Source organism: Lontra canadensis, unplaced genomic scaffold, assembly GCF_010015895.1.
Source record: "Lontra canadensis isolate GAN:19392208 unplaced genomic scaffold, GSC_riverotter_1.0 scaffold111, whole genome shotgun sequence".
Classification (NCBI taxonomy): Eukaryota; Metazoa; Chordata; class Mammalia; order Carnivora; family Mustelidae; genus Lontra; species Lontra canadensis.
The window spans coordinates 4,695,671-4,712,227 of NW_022631105.1; the positions used below are offsets into that span (position 1 = coordinate 4,695,671).

The window sequence follows — 16,557 nt, forward strand, 5'->3', positions numbered from 1 at the left end:
GAAAGTTCACGAACAGGAGTGAGTGTGTGATCCAGAACACACGTCGAAGGATTGCTGTTAGCTGGGAACATAGCTAGTGTGTTTACTAGGAGAGAAGGTAGGATATACGGGAAAAGAATTTGGGACAGTTGGAGGATTTCCTAAGAGGAGGATATGGAAACTTTTCTGACTACCTTTGTTTTGCCATTGAAGTTCTATCAACTGAAGGGTGAAGAATGGAGAATCTTAAATGTTTGAAGACAGAAGGGTGTGGAACAATTCTGGAAGGTAATAGTGAACTGACCAAAGTGGAAAGACTGCTGGTGGAGTGAGTGGCTGCTCTGTGGGGTTAGAACCACAGAGCTAAAGTAGAAGCCCAGTTGTGTCTTTGTTCCTTAGCTTGAATTCAGGGCTAAAGTAAGAGGAGGGTTTGATTTGGTCAGGATCGACTTTTGCCAGCAAAATAGAACTGAAAAAAATGAAGGTAGAAATTATTGAGGATATATGGAACAGAGTGATTATAATTCCTAACATGGGATCCAAGGTGGGGAAGGAGGTTATATATGGGGAGAGTCACAATGCTGATAGCTAACAGTCAGTGCCTACCAGGTAACTGGCATTGTAAATACTTTGCATAAACAAATTTCTTTTTATAACTGAAGTACAGCTTCATATAATGACATATATGACGTATATCGTTATATATAACATATAATGACATATATGACATACGTTATATTAGTTTTAGGTGTGCAATGTAGTGATTTAACAATTCTACGTATTACACAGTGATCACCATGATATAGTTACCACCACCTTGCAATGTTATTACAATCTCATTGTCTGTATTTTCTGTGCTGTACTTTTCATTTCACAGACATTATTTATTTTATAACTGGAAATTATAATTTTATATTTTATTTTATATTGTATGTATATATTTATTTTATATTTATATTTTATATTTTATTTTATAGCTGAAAGTTTGTACACAAACTCTTAATCCCCTTCACCTATTTCACCCATCCCCCTGTGAAGGCTTTACATTTAATCCTTGGAATAATTCTGTGGGGTAGTGCTATTATTACCATTTAAAAGATGAGGAAATTAAGGCACCCAGTTTCAGCGGCTTGCACGGGGTCATGTAGTTGACTTTTTTAGCTTTTTTAACCCAGGCAGTCAGGCTCCAGCGTCCATGCTGGTTCCTGCTGTATTATAGCTGCCTCTTCGTTGGGCTATGAGAGGCTGGTAGGAGAGATGAACTGGCAGATCCTGTGTTGAAGAATTATTGGCGTGAGGTTCTAGAAGGAATAATACTGCTGTGAATATGGATGTACAATTATCCGTTTAGGTCCCTACTTTTAACTACTTTTTTGAGAGTATATGGGTAAGGTGTGTCCCAGGCCAATGCAGTGAAATCCAGAACACTTAGAGGAGAGGTGGCCTCCGAGCTTGTAAGATCTTTTCCTTCCCCATTTGAGTGTGAGGGCCTGAGTAGTGGAGTTCTGAATTAAACCTATGGCTTTGGTAGTAAATAATGGGCACTGGCCCTAGGTAGCACTTCCAACAGATTGTTTTAATTAGGTTTTGGAGGAACCAGTAGTTTTGTGGACCTCAGCAGGAGGAGTTCATGGATCTCTCCGGCATGTCTCCCTCACTGCTGGTTAGCTTCAGCTGCTTAAGTGACTTTGAGTAACTTCTTTAACCTTTCTGAATTTGAATGTGCGTATCTGTAAAAAGGGAACAGTAGTGCCTACTTCAGTAGGACAGTTAAGAGGATTACGTGAGAATAATGTAGTGGTGTGTGTATTGTTGTTGTTTTGTTTTTTAAGTAAACTCTGCCCCCAACATGGGGCTAGAATTCACGACCCCAAGATGAAGAGTCACATGCTCTACCAACTCAGGTCAGCCTGGTGCCCTGGTTGTTTTGATTTTGGTTTTGGTTCATGTGTTTTGGAGTTCTGTTGTTATGTGCTCACACTTTGAGAATTATGTGTTGTTGGTGAGTTGACCCTTTAAAAAAAATTTTTTTAAAGCTTTTTATTTATTTGAGAGAGAGAGTGTGTGAGTGAGGGAGGAGGGACAGTGGTAGAGGGAGAAGCAAATTCCCTGCTGAGTGGAGAGCTGGATGTGGGGCTCGATCCCAGGACTCCAAGATCATGACCCGAGCCGAAGGTAGACGCTTAACCCACTGAGCCACCCAGGTGCCCCTTGATCCTTTTATTAATATGTAACGTTCCTCTTTATCCCTGGTACCTTAAATTTTTTTTCTTTATTTGAGTATAGTTGACGCATCTGGTAATTTTTTTGTCTTGTTTTGAAGCCTGCTTTGTATGATATTAGGATAGCCACTCACGCTTAACTTGGATTAGTGTTGCATGGATATCTGTTTGCTTAAATATGTCATTACATTTGAATTGAGTTTCTTTTTCTTTTTTCCTTTATTTTATTTAAAAAAAATTTTTTTAAGATTTTATTTATTTATTTGACAGAGCCATCACAAGTAGGCAGAGAGTCAGGCAGAGAGAGAGGGAGAAGCAGGCTCCCCGCTGAGCAGAGAGCCCGATGCGGGGCTCGATCCCAGGACCCTGAGATCATGACCTGAGCTGAAGGCAGAGGCTTTAACCCACAGAGCCACCTAGGCGCACGAATTGAGTTTCATGTAGGTAGAATGTAGTTGGGTCATGTTTTTAAATCGATTCTGATAATCTCTGTATTTTAATTGGAATGGTTAGTCCACTTACATTTACTGTAATTACTGTTTCAGTTTAGGCCTGTCGTTTATTGTTTGTTTCTAATAATAGTTTATTGTTTTTGATTTTTGTAATTTTTATTTTATTTTATTTTTGTTTTATTTTTTATTTTTTTGTAATTTTTATTTTTAAAATTTCCTGTTGGTTCTTCTTTATACCTTCTGTTTCTTTGCAGATATCTATTTTAAATTTTGCCTTAAGAGTTTTCAAAATTACTTATTTGAACAGTTAATAACAGCTGCCTTGAAGTGGTCATCAGAAAATTCCAACCTCTTTTTCATTTTATCATTGGCCTTTATTCCCTGTATTTTTATGTGATTTGACATTTTGTGTATCAAGTAATTTTGGATTGTTTTCTGAACAGTTTGAATGTTTTGTTGTAAGACTGTGGGGTTTAAAGACACCTTATGGAGAATGTTGATATTTTTGTTTTAGCAGGCACTTGGCCTGGGTATGCAAGGCTACAGGTTCAACCAGCCGTTTGTGGGCTGTGGTAAGTTCAGTTTCGTTTTCAGAACTTTTGCAGTGCAGTTCTTGTCTATACTGTGTTTGGAGTACCAGTGGTAAGTCTGCAACCTGGCCAGAGGTCTGTTAGCTCAGCTCTGGAAGTTTTTGTTAATACTTGCTAGGATCAGGTCCACTGTGAGCATGTTGTGGGTTAGCTCAGTCACGCTCTTTCTGCATCTCCTGGCTGTTAGACTGCATCATCGCTCCTGGCCGTTAGACTGTGCTGGGCTCAGGCCAGGGGATACTGAAGAGGTAAAAATAGTGAACTCAGTGATACTTTGGAAGTTCTTTGAATTCTGGTGTCTGTTCCAGATCATCATGTTGTTCTGTATTTTTAAGGAAACTCAAATAGTTGTGGCATGTATTATGTGTGTGTGTGTGTGTGTGTGTGTGTGTGTGTGGTGAGCAGCAGAGCAAGGTTTATTGAGTCATAGCAAAGCGATAGTACAAAGCTCCCGAGGAGGGAGGGGACCCAAGAGGATTGCCCTATATTCATGTTTTATAGTTGCATTCAGTGACAGTTAAAGTTTGGCATGTATTCCTCCATCTTATCTAGAACGGGAACCCCTTGGTAATCTTTTGCCCTTTTTATATGTGTTTTTAAAGCAAAAAACAGGCTATAATTTAATTTTCTTACATTATTTTTATTTTGATTTGGTATGGCAGGTGTAATATATGTAAAAAATTGATGGCGGAGCGTTCTCTTTTTTCTTGTATAAAATAGGTTTTTTTGACGGATATTGGTTCTATATAATGTTCTTTGATTTTGCTGTCATTGTAATGCCAGCATCATAGAAAGAGTTGGGAAGTGTTCCTTCCTTCATTATTTCCTGGAGATAGTGTAGCATTAGTATTATTTCTCAAACATTTGATAGAATCTGTCAATAAAGACAACTGGGTTTGGAATTTTCTTTGTGGGAAGGTTTATACCTACAAATTCAATTTTAAAAATAGACACTGGGTTATTCAAATTTTCCATTTCTAGTCTTGAGTCTTTGGTAATTTGTACTTTCCGAGGATTGTGACCATTGGATTTATTGACTTAAAATTATTTATATTTTCTCATTCTCTTTCTAGTGGGTATTGACTTTCTAGTGATAATCCCTCTTTCAATTTTTCTGATGGTAGTTTATGAATTTTTTTCTCTCCATCATTTTTACTGGCAAATCAACTATGTTATTAATTTTTTCAAAGAACCATGTTTGAATTTCATTGATTTTTGGGGAGGTGATTCCATTGATTTTTAAAAATTCTCCATTATTGTGTTTTTATGTCACTGATTTTGGCTTTTTATTATTTCTTTCCTTATCGTTTTGATTTTATTTTTATTTTCTAATTTTTTTTTTTTTTAAGATTTTATTTATTTGACAGAGAGAGGGCCTAGCAGTCAGCCCCGTGTGGGTTTCAATCTCAGGACCCTGAGATCATGACCTAAGCTGAAGGCCGATGCTTAATTGACTGAGCTACCCAGGGGCCCCTGTTTTCTAGTTTCTTGAAGTGGAGGCTTATGTTACTATTATAGTTGAGATCTTTCTTATTTCCTGATATATAACTATTTATGTAAATTTCCGTTGATTCAGTGCTACCTGAATCTTACAAATTTAGAAATGCTGTATATTCATTTTCATTTAGTTCGAGCTGTTTTCCAATTTCCAATTTCCACTTTCCTTCATTTCTTTCTTGACTAGTGGGTTATTTAGAATTTTGATTGTGTTTACCAGATGTTTGAAGATATTACTTGTTTCTAGTTTAGTTCCATTAGGGCCAGAGGACATGTTAGGTATGATTTAGTCTTTAAATTTGTTGAACTTTGTGTAAAGGGCTACAATTTGGATTATTCTGGGGATTGTATGCTTGAAAAGAGTAGGTATTCAGTTGTTAGTAGGTAGGGTGTTCTGTAATGGCCAGTTTAGGTCCACTTGGTTGATGAGTAGTCTTAAGTATTCTGTATCTTTATTGAATTTTTTGTCTACTTATGCCAGTTATTGAGCAGTATTGTGGTGTACAGGTGTAATTGTGGATTTAAATATTTCCATTTTCAATTATCAATATTTTGAAGCATTGGGTGCATACATGGTTAGGATTATTGTCTCTGATGAATTGGCATTTTTATCATTATGTAACATCTGTCTTTAGTTCTTATAATACTCCTTCTTTGAAGTGTGCTTTGTTTAATAATATAGTCAGCGTAGCTTTCTTTTGATCAGTATTGTCACATTATATTTTTCTGTCTCTTTATTCTTTTATCCTGTAAGTATCCCTGTAAGTGTGTGTCTTATAGACTGCATATAATTGGGTCTTGCTTTTTAAATTTAAACTGATAATTTCTGCTTTTTAATTTAATTTAATTTAATTTTTTTACATCATGGTGAGTGTGGTCTTTTATTCTCATCACCTATTTTGACCATCCCCCTCTATCTGCCTCCCCTCTGAGAACCCTCAGTTTGTTCTCTATAATTAAGAGTCTGTTTCTTGGTTTGTCTCTATCTTTTTTTCCTTTGTTCACTTTTTTTTGTTTCTTAAATTCCACATTTGAGTGAGATCATATGGGATTTGTCTTTGACCAGCTTATTTTGCTTAGGCTTTATACTCTCCAGCTTTATCTGTGTTTTGCAGATGGCAAGATTTCATTCCATTTTGGGGCGCCTGGATGGCTCAGTGGGTTAAGCCTCTGCCTTCGGCTCAGGTCATGATCTCAGGGTCCTGGGATCGAGCCCCACATTGAGCTCTCTGCTCAGCAATCTAATTTCCCCTCTCTCTCTGCCTGCCTCTGTGCCTACTTGTGATCTCTCTCTTTCTCTCTGTCAAATAAATAAATAAAATCTTAAAAAAAAATGATTCCATTTTATGGCTGAATAATAGTCTATTGCAAATGTATACCTCATATTCTTTATCCATTCATCTATCAGTGGACACTCAGGCTGCTTTCAGAGTTTGGCTATTGTAAATAATGCTACTATAAGCTTAGGGATACACACATCCCTTTGAATTAGTGTTTTTATATTTTGGGGGTAAATACCCCGTAGTGTGATTACTGAATTATAGGGTAGTTCTATTTCTAACTTTTGAGGAAACTTTGAACTGTTTTCCACAGTGGCTGCACCAGTTTGCATTCTCACCAACAGTGCATGAGTGTTCTTTGGTCTCCATATCCTGGCCAACACCTGTTGTTTCTTCATTTTTTTATTTTAGCCATCTGACAAATGTGAGGTGATATCTCATTGTAGTTTTTTGATTAGCTTTTCCCTTTGATGAGTGATGTCGAGCATCTTTTCATGCGTCTCTTGACCACCTGGATGTCTTCAGAGAAATGTCTGTTCATGTCTTCTGCCCATTTTTAAAATTGGATTATTTGTTTTTTGGACATCTTGACTTTGTAAGTTCTTTATATATTTTGGAAACTAATCCTTTATCTGATAGGTCATTTGTACATTCAGTACATTGCCTTTTAGCTTTGTTGATTGTTGACTTCACTGTGCAGAGGTTTTTGTTTTGATGTAGTTCCAACAGTTTATTTTTGCTTTTATTTCCTTTGCCTCAGGAGACATGTCTAGAAAAATGTTGCTATGGGTGATATCAGAGAAATTACTGACTGAGCTGTCTTCAAGGATTTTTATGGTTTCAGGTCTCATGTTTAGGTCTTCAGATCATTTTGACTCTATTTTTGTGTATCATAAAAGAGAGTGGTCCAGTTTCGTTCTTTTGCCTGTAGCTGTACATTTTTCCCAACACATTTGTTGAAGAGACTGTCTTTTTCCCATTGTATCTTCTTGCCTCCTTTGTCATAGATTGACGATATAATTGTGGGTTTATTTCTGGGTTTTCTATTCTTTTCCATTGATCTATGTGTGTTTTTATGCCAGTATCATACTGTTTTAATTACTACTGTCTTACAATATAACATGAAATCTGGAATTGTGATACCTCCAGTTTTGTTTTTCTTTTTCAAGATTGCTCTGGCTGTTGAAGTCTTTTTGGTTCCATATAAAATTTAGAATTGTTCCAGTTCTGTGAAAAACGCTCTTGGTATTTTGATAGGGATAGTATTAAATCCGTAAATTGCTTTGGGTAGTATCAACATTTTAACAAGATTTTATAATTTCTGCTTTTTAATCATAGTGTTAAGCTTATTGACACTTAACAAAATTGTTGATGTGAATGCGTTTAAATCTACTTGTTTTGTATTTTATTTCTTTTTTTTTTCATTCTCTTTTATTCTTTCCCTCCCCTTTTTGGGTTAATGGAATTTTTTTAGCATTCTGTTCTATCTGTATTTGACTAACAAGCTGTGCATGTGTGTGTTTTCATAGAGGAGTTGCTCTTGGTTTTATGTGATAGATTTTTAACTCACCTGAGTTTTCCTTCAAGTAACATTTTATTATTGCAAATGTACTATAAGATCTGTATACCAATATACTTTCATTTTTACCCTCCTTTGTTTTGAACTATTGTTGCCATACAGTTTATTTTAATTTTTATTTATTTTATTTATTTAAAAGATTTTATTTACTTGCTTGAGAGAGAGAGAGAGATCGAGTGAGCACAAGCATGGGGAGAGGGAAAGAGAAAGGGAGAAGTAGATTCTTTGCTGAGCAAGGAGCTGATGTGGAGCTTAGTCCCAGGTATCTGGGATCATGACCTGAGCTGAAGCAGGCACTTAGCAGTCACCCAGGCACCACCTGTTGCCATACAGTTCATATATATATATGTTATGTGCCCTGGAATAAATTACAGTTTTTGCTTTAAACAGTGAGTTAACTTTTAAGGGGATTAAAAATGAGAAAAAAGTCTTTTATATTTGCTACATACTTAGCCATTTCCATCACTTTTTATTCCTTTGCATACAGATATCTTGATCCAGGCTTTTATTAACTGTAGTTTTCCTTTTGTCCAAAGAATTTCCTTAACATGTCTTATAATGAAGGTTTGCTGAACAATTTGTTTGAAAAATCTTTTTCATTACTTTCGTTTCTGAAGGATGCTTTTTGCTGCATGTTTAATTTAAGGTTTATGGGTTTTTTCCCCTTTAATTTTTTCTCCAAGCTTTTCAATTATGTTATTTCACTGTCTTCTGGCTTACATAGTTTCACATGAGAAGTTTGCAGTCACTCTTTATTTTTCTTACTCTGTAAGTAATACATTTTACTTTTGGCTGCTTTTGAGGTTCTTTCATTACTCTGTTTTAGCAAGTTGACTATAAAGTTACTCATGTGTGTATGTGAGTGAGTTTTTGTTGTGCTGCTTGGATCCGTAGGTTTGTAATTACAAAGTTTGCAAGATTTGCAGCTAGTGTTTCATTAAATAGGTATGTGTGTGTATGTATGTGTGTGTATATATATATATATATAGATATATATATATATATTTATTTATTTATTTATTTATTGTTTGTTTGTTTCCCTCCAACTCCAGTTTCACATGTTAGATTGGTTGCTTTTGTCCCATAGGGTTCTGTAGCTGTGTTTGTCTTTTTTCACTTTGTCTTTTATGTTGGGTAGATATTATTTGCTAGATCTTTAATGTCAGTCATCTTTTCTTTTACCGTTTCTGTCAGATGTTAATCAAAGTAAAAGTTTTATTTGTTTTTTTTTTTTGTTACCTTTGAGTTTCATTTTTAACATTTTTTACTATCTTTCATTTCTCTCTCTCATTCATTTTCCATTACATTCTTAAACATATGAGACATGTTGATAATAGCCAATTTAATGTCCGTGCTTGTCCCTTCTATCATCTCTGTTGTTTTCTGGTTTTATTCCTTGATTTTTTTTTCGTGGTCATTACTTACATTTTCTTCCTTTTCTTTATAGTTTGTAAATTTTCACTGGATGCCATACTTTGTGATTTTTTTTTGTTGTGAGCTAGATTTTGTTGTATTACTTTAACAAATGCTGTGTGTGTGTGTGTGTGTGTTTGCGTTTGCCTGTTAAGTTAGTTGTGGGAAATTTATGTTCTTTTGAGGCTTATTTGTGAACTCTTTTAGAGATGGTCTAGAAGATAAGTTGTAGGCTTCATTTAGCTTACTTTTAAAGTCATGTTCTATTTTAGTCTCTACTGAATGTGATAATATAGTCGATGAGGTCTTGGCACTCTGGTTAGAGGGAATGTGGCTGATTCCTGGCTCTGGGAACTTTGGGACTTGTTTGTATTGCAGCTGTGCTGTAATAGTTCTTTCCTTGGAACTTGTTCTTGTTTAGCCTTTTGGGGTTTTATACCACTTTTACACAGATTAGTATACAGATAAAACCTTAAGGGTACCCTTATGCGGATGTCTGGATCTGTGTCTCTGTACAACTCCCTCTCCTTATGTACGCTTTCCCACAGTTTCTAGCCTCCTGAACTGATGATTCTGTGGCTTCATTTCAGTACAGTTGCCAGTCTTTGAGTTCCCCTCTCTGTGCTACAGTTTGCAAATTAACTCCATGCAGAAAGCCTTTGTGATGGTAGGGTTCACCTTGTTTTTTTCCTTTTGCCTGGGGATTACAGTCCTGTCCTTGCCTTTTGTTTAATGTCTAATGATGGTTGTTTCTTATATTTTATATGGTTTTCTAGTTGTTTATGCGTGGAAAGTAATTTGAACCTCCTCTGTAGTCCCATGTGGCTTTAAATAGAAGTCTACTATATTATTTTAGGAACTCAAATTAGTTTTAATTTATTTTTTTTATTTTTATTTTTTTTAAATATTTTATTTATTGATTTGACAGAGAGAGATCACAAGTAGACAGAGAGGCAGGCAGAGAGAGAGAGAGAGAGGGAAGCAGGCTCCCCGCTGAGCAGAGAGCCCGACGCGGGACTCGATCCCAGGACCTTGAGATCATGACCTGAGCCGAAGGCAGTGGCTTAACCCACTGAGCCACCCAGGCGCCCCTAGTTTTAATTTATAATATTAATATGGAACATTGGATTTTTGATGGAAATTTTTCTCAAATTGTTCATGGTATTATTTTACTTCAAATTTGCTTTCAGCAGAAGGAATCAAAATTAAAATGAAGGGTTAAAAGATACAAAAGAAAAAAAATTAGAAGGAAGAAAAGCCAAAGAAAGATTGAAATAAATAATTTTTAGGTTGCCGTTTGTAATGAGACTTCAAAGTTCTATTAAAAACCCAAACTGGGAACATCTGAATGCAATATGGAAATGTAAAATGTGTACATCTATTTCTACTGATGTGGATTTGACAAAGTATGACCATTATCTTTTTGCATCCAGAAAAAAATAAATTCACCATTTGATTAGTCAGAACAATCACATACCAGAAGCCAGTGAGCAGCATTAAAAAGATGTGAGTGAAATATGGGAAACTTAAAAATGACATGATATTGATAAGTTGGTCCATTGAGCAGAAGGAAAAGAATTCTGATGGGTTGATGAATGTAAAAGCATGCTTTATTGGTGCCAAAACCAGGAATTAAGAAGAATAAGAAGGAAAAGAAGCAAAGTAAAAATTAAAAAATTTCTTCTTGAGGAATACAGACAACTGATACATATGTACACACTCCTTACTCCCCCTACCTTTATATAAAATGAGTTTGAAATAAAGCCAATACTGCCAAAAAATCATAACTTAGCAAGGGATAGTGGAGAAAAAAAACAAAACAAGACATAAAACAGAGCGACAGACACTGGCTTGGAAGATTAAATGACAAAGCCAGCTAAGTCACACATGTTTCCCTTCCTTTAGCAGTGAGTGTTCCTAATCACGAAGAATCATAAAGAAAAGATTAAAAGTAAATTCTAGCTCCATAATATCTCTTGAATTAATTTCTTTTTCTCTATTTCACTGTAGCAGTCATGTTAGGATTATTTCAAGAATTTCCAGTCTCTCTGTACATAGTCCTTATATTGGTCTATAGGTTTCTAAAAAAAAAAAAGAAACAAGAAAAAAAACCCAATTGATCCCTTTTTAAAAAAACTTTCTTTGGCCTCGTTATCTCCTTACTGCCCCTCTCACTCACTCTGTTCCAACCACAGTATATTTTTCAACACCAGAAACATTGTTCTTCCAACACGCATACACTTGTAACTTTGCATTCGCCGTTCCTTCAACTGTAGTGCTCCTTTCCCACCTGTTTGCATGGTTTGGTTTCTCTTTTACTTCAGATCTACTGAAACGTCTCCTTACTTAAAAATAAAATAAAATTTTATTTTTATGAAGTTTATTTTTTAAGTATCTTGTTTAAAATGGTAGTCCTTCCATCCTTCATTTTTTTTCATTTGTATTTTCTTTATGTGTGTTTTGTTTAATGGAGTAACAAGTATTTCTTCTCACTAGAATGTAGTTTAGTGAAAGCAGAGATTTTGTTTAACCCTGTATCCTGTGTTTTAACAGAGCCAGACATAGGAGGATTGATCCAAGTTGTAATGATGCTTGTTACATGTGTCGTCCAAGTAATTGCTTAAAATGTTTCTAACTGTATGTCATCTCAGTTTCTGAGTGTGAGATGTGAAAATTTCTCATGATTGTGACTCTGAATTCCTCGTTGTTCTGTAAATGTTTGCTTTATACAATGCGAGTAGTTCTGTTGAGTTTTCATGGTAAATTAATCTTTTTATCATTAATGACAGCCAACTTTAAGCCACTTATATTTACTGTGAGAACTCATATTTTTAATCTTTTTATTTTATTTTCTATATATTACATATTTTTTATTTTCTTTTTTGCCTGCTGTTGGATTGGTCAGACTTTCTTCATCCCATACTTTCTTTTCCCTTTGATTACTCTAAAGTTTTCTTTTAAATTTAAACATAACTACTTAATAAATCCTAAAGGTAATTATCTTGTCCCTTTTTCCATGAGAAATACAATCAGCCTAGGAATCCTTTAGCCCCAGTCAGTCCATGTAGTTTCTTTTTTTTTTTTTTTTTTTTAGTCCATGTAGTTTCTTACTGAATTATGTCTCTTTCCCTTTTGCTCATGAAGTTTGAAGCAATGCTATTTTGGCTCTTTGATCTACTGTGTTATATTGACTAATTTCTAATATTAAATTATACTTGTATGTTGATGATATTTACTAGTATTTTACGTAGTTTTTTTTTTAACATAGATTTTTTCAACTATAGTTTTAGACATATTTGTTAGGATTTTGGTTCAGGTGTTTTAAAGTTCTTTGGGGGTAGGGGTGACTTTCTGACAGTTTGCAGTAGTTCATATATAAAACTACTTAGACTGCTTTCAGCTTCAGAAAATTCTTCTGTTATGTCTCCTTTTCTGGTTTTGATTAATATTTAAAAGAAAGACTTAATTTGGATTTTCTGTTGTTTAAAAAAAGCCTTTTAAGTTTTTTATATTAACCCTTTATTATTTTCTGCCCTGTGTTTTTCTTTTTCTTTTTCTTTAAAGATTTTATTTATTTATTTGACAGAGAGCGATCACAAGCAGGCAGAGAGGGAATCAGAGAGAGGGGTGGGAAGCAGGCTCCCTGCTGAGCAGAGAGCCCAATGCAGGGGCTCCATCCCAGGAGCCTGAGGTCATGACCTGAGCCAAAGGCAGAGGCTTAACCCAGTGACCCACCCAGGCACCTCTGCCCTGTGTTTTTCTTTTTCTTTTTTCTTTTTTTAATTTTTATTTATTTGACAGAGACCACAAGTAGGCAGAGAGGCAGGCAGAGAGAGAGGGGGAAGCAGGCTCCCTGCTGAGCAGAGAGCTGGATGTGGGGCTCGATCCCAAGACCCCGAGATCATGACCTGAGCCGAAAGCAGAGGCTTTAACCCACTGAGCCACCCAGGTACCCGTGCCCTGTGTTTTTCAACTTAAACACTGAGTTTGTGTCTTTTTACGTAATGAAATAATTTAAAGGTCTGAAAGTATCTGAGTACTACTGTCAATTTCTAAATTTTTAAAATATGTGATTTCCTGTTTTTTCTTATGTGTTCAAAAATTTTTTTAAAGATTTTATTTATTTGACACAGAGAGAGAAAGTACAAGCAGGGGGAACAGCAGAGAGAGAGGGAGAAGCAGGCTCTTTTCGGAGCAGGGAGCCCGGTGGGGGGCTGGATCCCAGGACCCTGGGATCATGACCTGAGCCAAAGGCAGATGCTCAACCGAATGAGCTACCCAGGAGCCCCTCAAATTTTTTTTTTTGTTTAACTCATTTCTATCCTTAATTTCTGAGATTTCTCAAAATCTGAAGGCATTAGTGTTTTTTTTTTTTTTCGGCATTAGTGTTTTTGTTTTGTTTTTTAAATGGCATTGGGTCAAAGAAGCTCTCTTTACCATGATTCTTACTTTACTGAAGTGAGTTTTATATAATTGCATTATATTTGTAAGATATGTGATTAGATTATGTTAAATATTTACAAAAATTTTTTTTGAGTGGTTTGCAAAGATACGCATCCCTTTCATGTATGGAAGAGTCTTAAAAATACACTCGTCTTGGGCATCATTTCCTTATTTTCACTAGATAAAGAGGTATAACCTGATGTGTGAATTTTGCAAATAACCCATTAAGTGGTTAAAAACCACTACTGTAGACAGAAGGTCATCTCAAGGTCAGCTCAAAAGAGGGACAAAGCCTAATACAAAGAATACTGAAGTTCTGATGACAAAATACATTGATCTGGGCCTGTCTTCACATTTATGTATAAGGGTGGGCTGGGTTTGAGGGAAAAATAACTCTAAAATGTGATATTTACTATTTGATATGGTAACATATAGTAAAATTTGCCTAATTTTATTATGTATACCTTCAACTTCTTTATGTTAAATACAATTGTAATCCTTAAAATTACATTGAACTCTTTGTCTTTACTTCTCCATAGGCCTCGAAGTAGAGGAAAAACTACCGTGGAAGATGAGGACAGCATGGATGGGCTGGAGACAACAGAAACGGAAAATATTGTGGAAGCAGGTATCAAACTTCACAGATTTTTAAAAAATGCACATCATAATTTGCACAACTAGCATTTGGCTATATACTGAGTTCTAAAATCTCCATCTGCTGAAATAGTCTGATAAGCTATGACACAGTGAAAAAATTTAGTTCTCTCTTTTCCCTACAGCCCTGATTTAGTGGAAAGTATTTAATATCTGTAGAGAAATATTTTATTAAAGCAAAATTAAAACTGGAATACATAGTAATTCCAGGCTGTTAATATGATAACTTATAGTATATTCCTGCTTATGAACCATCCAGCATTTGTTGGAAGCTGATTATGTTAGTATGTGTGTGAGGGGAAAAAATATGTTCCAGTAAAGAAAAATACTGTGAAATGCTGCGTTAAACCAGACTAAGTGCTTTCTGGTCTGTGGGACATTTAGGTGCCTTTAATAAGCTAATGTGTATTATGTATGGGCAAAAGAAAGAAAGAGTAGGTTGCCCAAACTAATTTCCCAACATTTATTAAATTAGTGATTTAAGTTGTCAAAGGGACAAGGTTTCAAATTGTATTCAAAGACTATCTGTGTGAGATGGGTCTCTCACGGGCAGTGTTTTTTTAACAGTTGTTGGGTAGAGTTTAGACATAGCGATAGGCTTTTTCTCTGAAGTTGATTGTCCTCCTCTTGTTGCTTACAGAATATCATACAGTTTTTAGAGAAGAATTAGAAATTGCTGTATCTTGAAATACAGTTATTCATAAAATACTTTTGGTTATCAGTGTGTTGCTGCTAGATGACTGTAATTCTTGGAAAGCCTTCAGATGTTCTCTATTTCTCATCCCTCTCTTCAGTAGGGTCTCGGTAGGTAGAGTGATGACTGAAGGTTGGAGTGCAGAATTCTACCTTTTGCTGTTTTGCCACGAATTTGTTACCGCATTGTTTTAAACTTGAATTATGTAAATTCCCCACTAGTTATTTCTCTTGATTTCTTTTCCTTAAATTTTTTCTGTTACTTTCTAGGGGAGAGGTTTTTTTTTTTTTTTTTTTTTAAGGTATTTGTTTAAGTTTTAAGTGACATTTTCCAATATAACGATACTTACAGGTTGCTTTAAACCAGTGCTGCTGACTGCACCCCAGACCCTTTTTCTGCACTTATCAACAGTCTTCCTGGGCACTTTCCCTTTTGCTCTGAAGATTTAGCACCTGCCTTTCTGTTTTCTTCTGAGGCTTCCATTGTGATGTTAGTAACTATTCAGGACCCAGGGCTCTTGGCTCCTTGATTTCTCAGCACTGCGATTCTCCGGACTACCTCAGCAGTCCACTTCAGGCTGCTCGTGTTCTGGTCATATGTGATCAGCTTGTGTCCTTGTCTCACTTGCTCTGACAATTGCGGTTTCACATCCAGAATCTCAGCTTCATCTCTCCTGCACTCTGACTACTACTTCTTTTTCCAGCTCATTTCTCCTAGTATTAGCGCCAGAATAATTCTTGAACCATAGTGAATCCTCCAATCCAGTGATTTTAGTGACGGGGATGTTGCCCTCCTCTGCTAATTCAGGGTCTGTGACCCACTGAAGGGAGTCCCTCTCTTACTCACCTTTACCTTTTTGACCATCGTCCCAATGTTTTGTTTTTAATAGAAAACCAAATTCTGCAGTGTAGCAGCTGATAATGGCTGGGGAAAATCATCACCTTGCTGACTGGTTTCATTTTAAATTTATGACCTCAAATATCAAGTGGGTCTGATTGCTACTCTACACTCATTCTACTTTTATGTAGAAATTTTCTATCCCATTATCACTGATGGTTCTTTTGGCACCTTCTCTTCTCTGTTCAAATTTTCCACACCTCCTCCTGTTTTTCATTTTTTGGTTATTGATGACCTTCCTTACTTAGTTCAGTGAAAGAAAGAAAAAAACAGAAGCAGTCAGCAGAGAAATTCTACATTCACTCACCATCCTGCTTGTAGCTCCTCCCGTAGATTTTACCTTCCCTGCTGTTGAAATGGGATGAAATGTCTCTGGTTATCAAAGGCTAGCTCTTTGCTCGTGTCCTTGATTTTACCTCTTCATCTCTTAGGGACTTTGCGCCTTCAGGTTTCCTGGGTTTCTTACATCATGTGTTTCCTGTCTCAGTGATTTCCATTAGTATTTGAGCATTAAGTATTTTCTTTCTTTCTAGGATTTTACTGATTTATTTGACAGGGAGAAACAACACAGCGAGAGAGGGAACACAAGCATGGGGAGTAGAGAGAAAGAAGCAGGCTTCCCACTGACCAGGGAACCCGAATTCGAGGCTTGATCCCAGGACCCTGGATCATGACCTGAGCCAAAGGCAGACGCTTAATGACTGAGTTTTCCAGGAGCCCCTTCTTTTTTCCTAGTATTTAAGCAGATATGACATTGTTTCACATATTTGTTTATTGTACGCCTTCCACACTAGACTGCAGGCTTCATGAGGTTAGGGATTTGGCTTGCTCATGGATTTATTTCCAGCGTCTTGAAT

General features: G+C 36.0%; 1 protein-coding gene across 12 annotated transcripts in view; it reads left to right on the forward strand.

Annotated features, from left to right (window-relative positions):
- Positions 1-214: 214 nt before the first annotated feature.
- KMT2C (lysine methyltransferase 2C) overlaps positions 215-16,557 on the forward strand; it is a 206,982-nt gene continuing 190,639 nt past the window's right edge. For all 12 annotated transcript variants that reach the window (XR_004380607.1, XM_032840119.1, XM_032840125.1 and 9 more), the window contains exons 1-2: positions 215-267; positions 13,995-14,083. Coding sequence is in view for 11 of the 12 variants with exons in the window: in XM_032840119.1 (XP_032696010.1) it covers positions 230-267; positions 13,995-14,083 (127 nt within the window). In the remaining variant the exon portion in view is untranslated. The remainder of the gene's footprint in view (positions 268-13,994; positions 14,084-16,557) is intronic.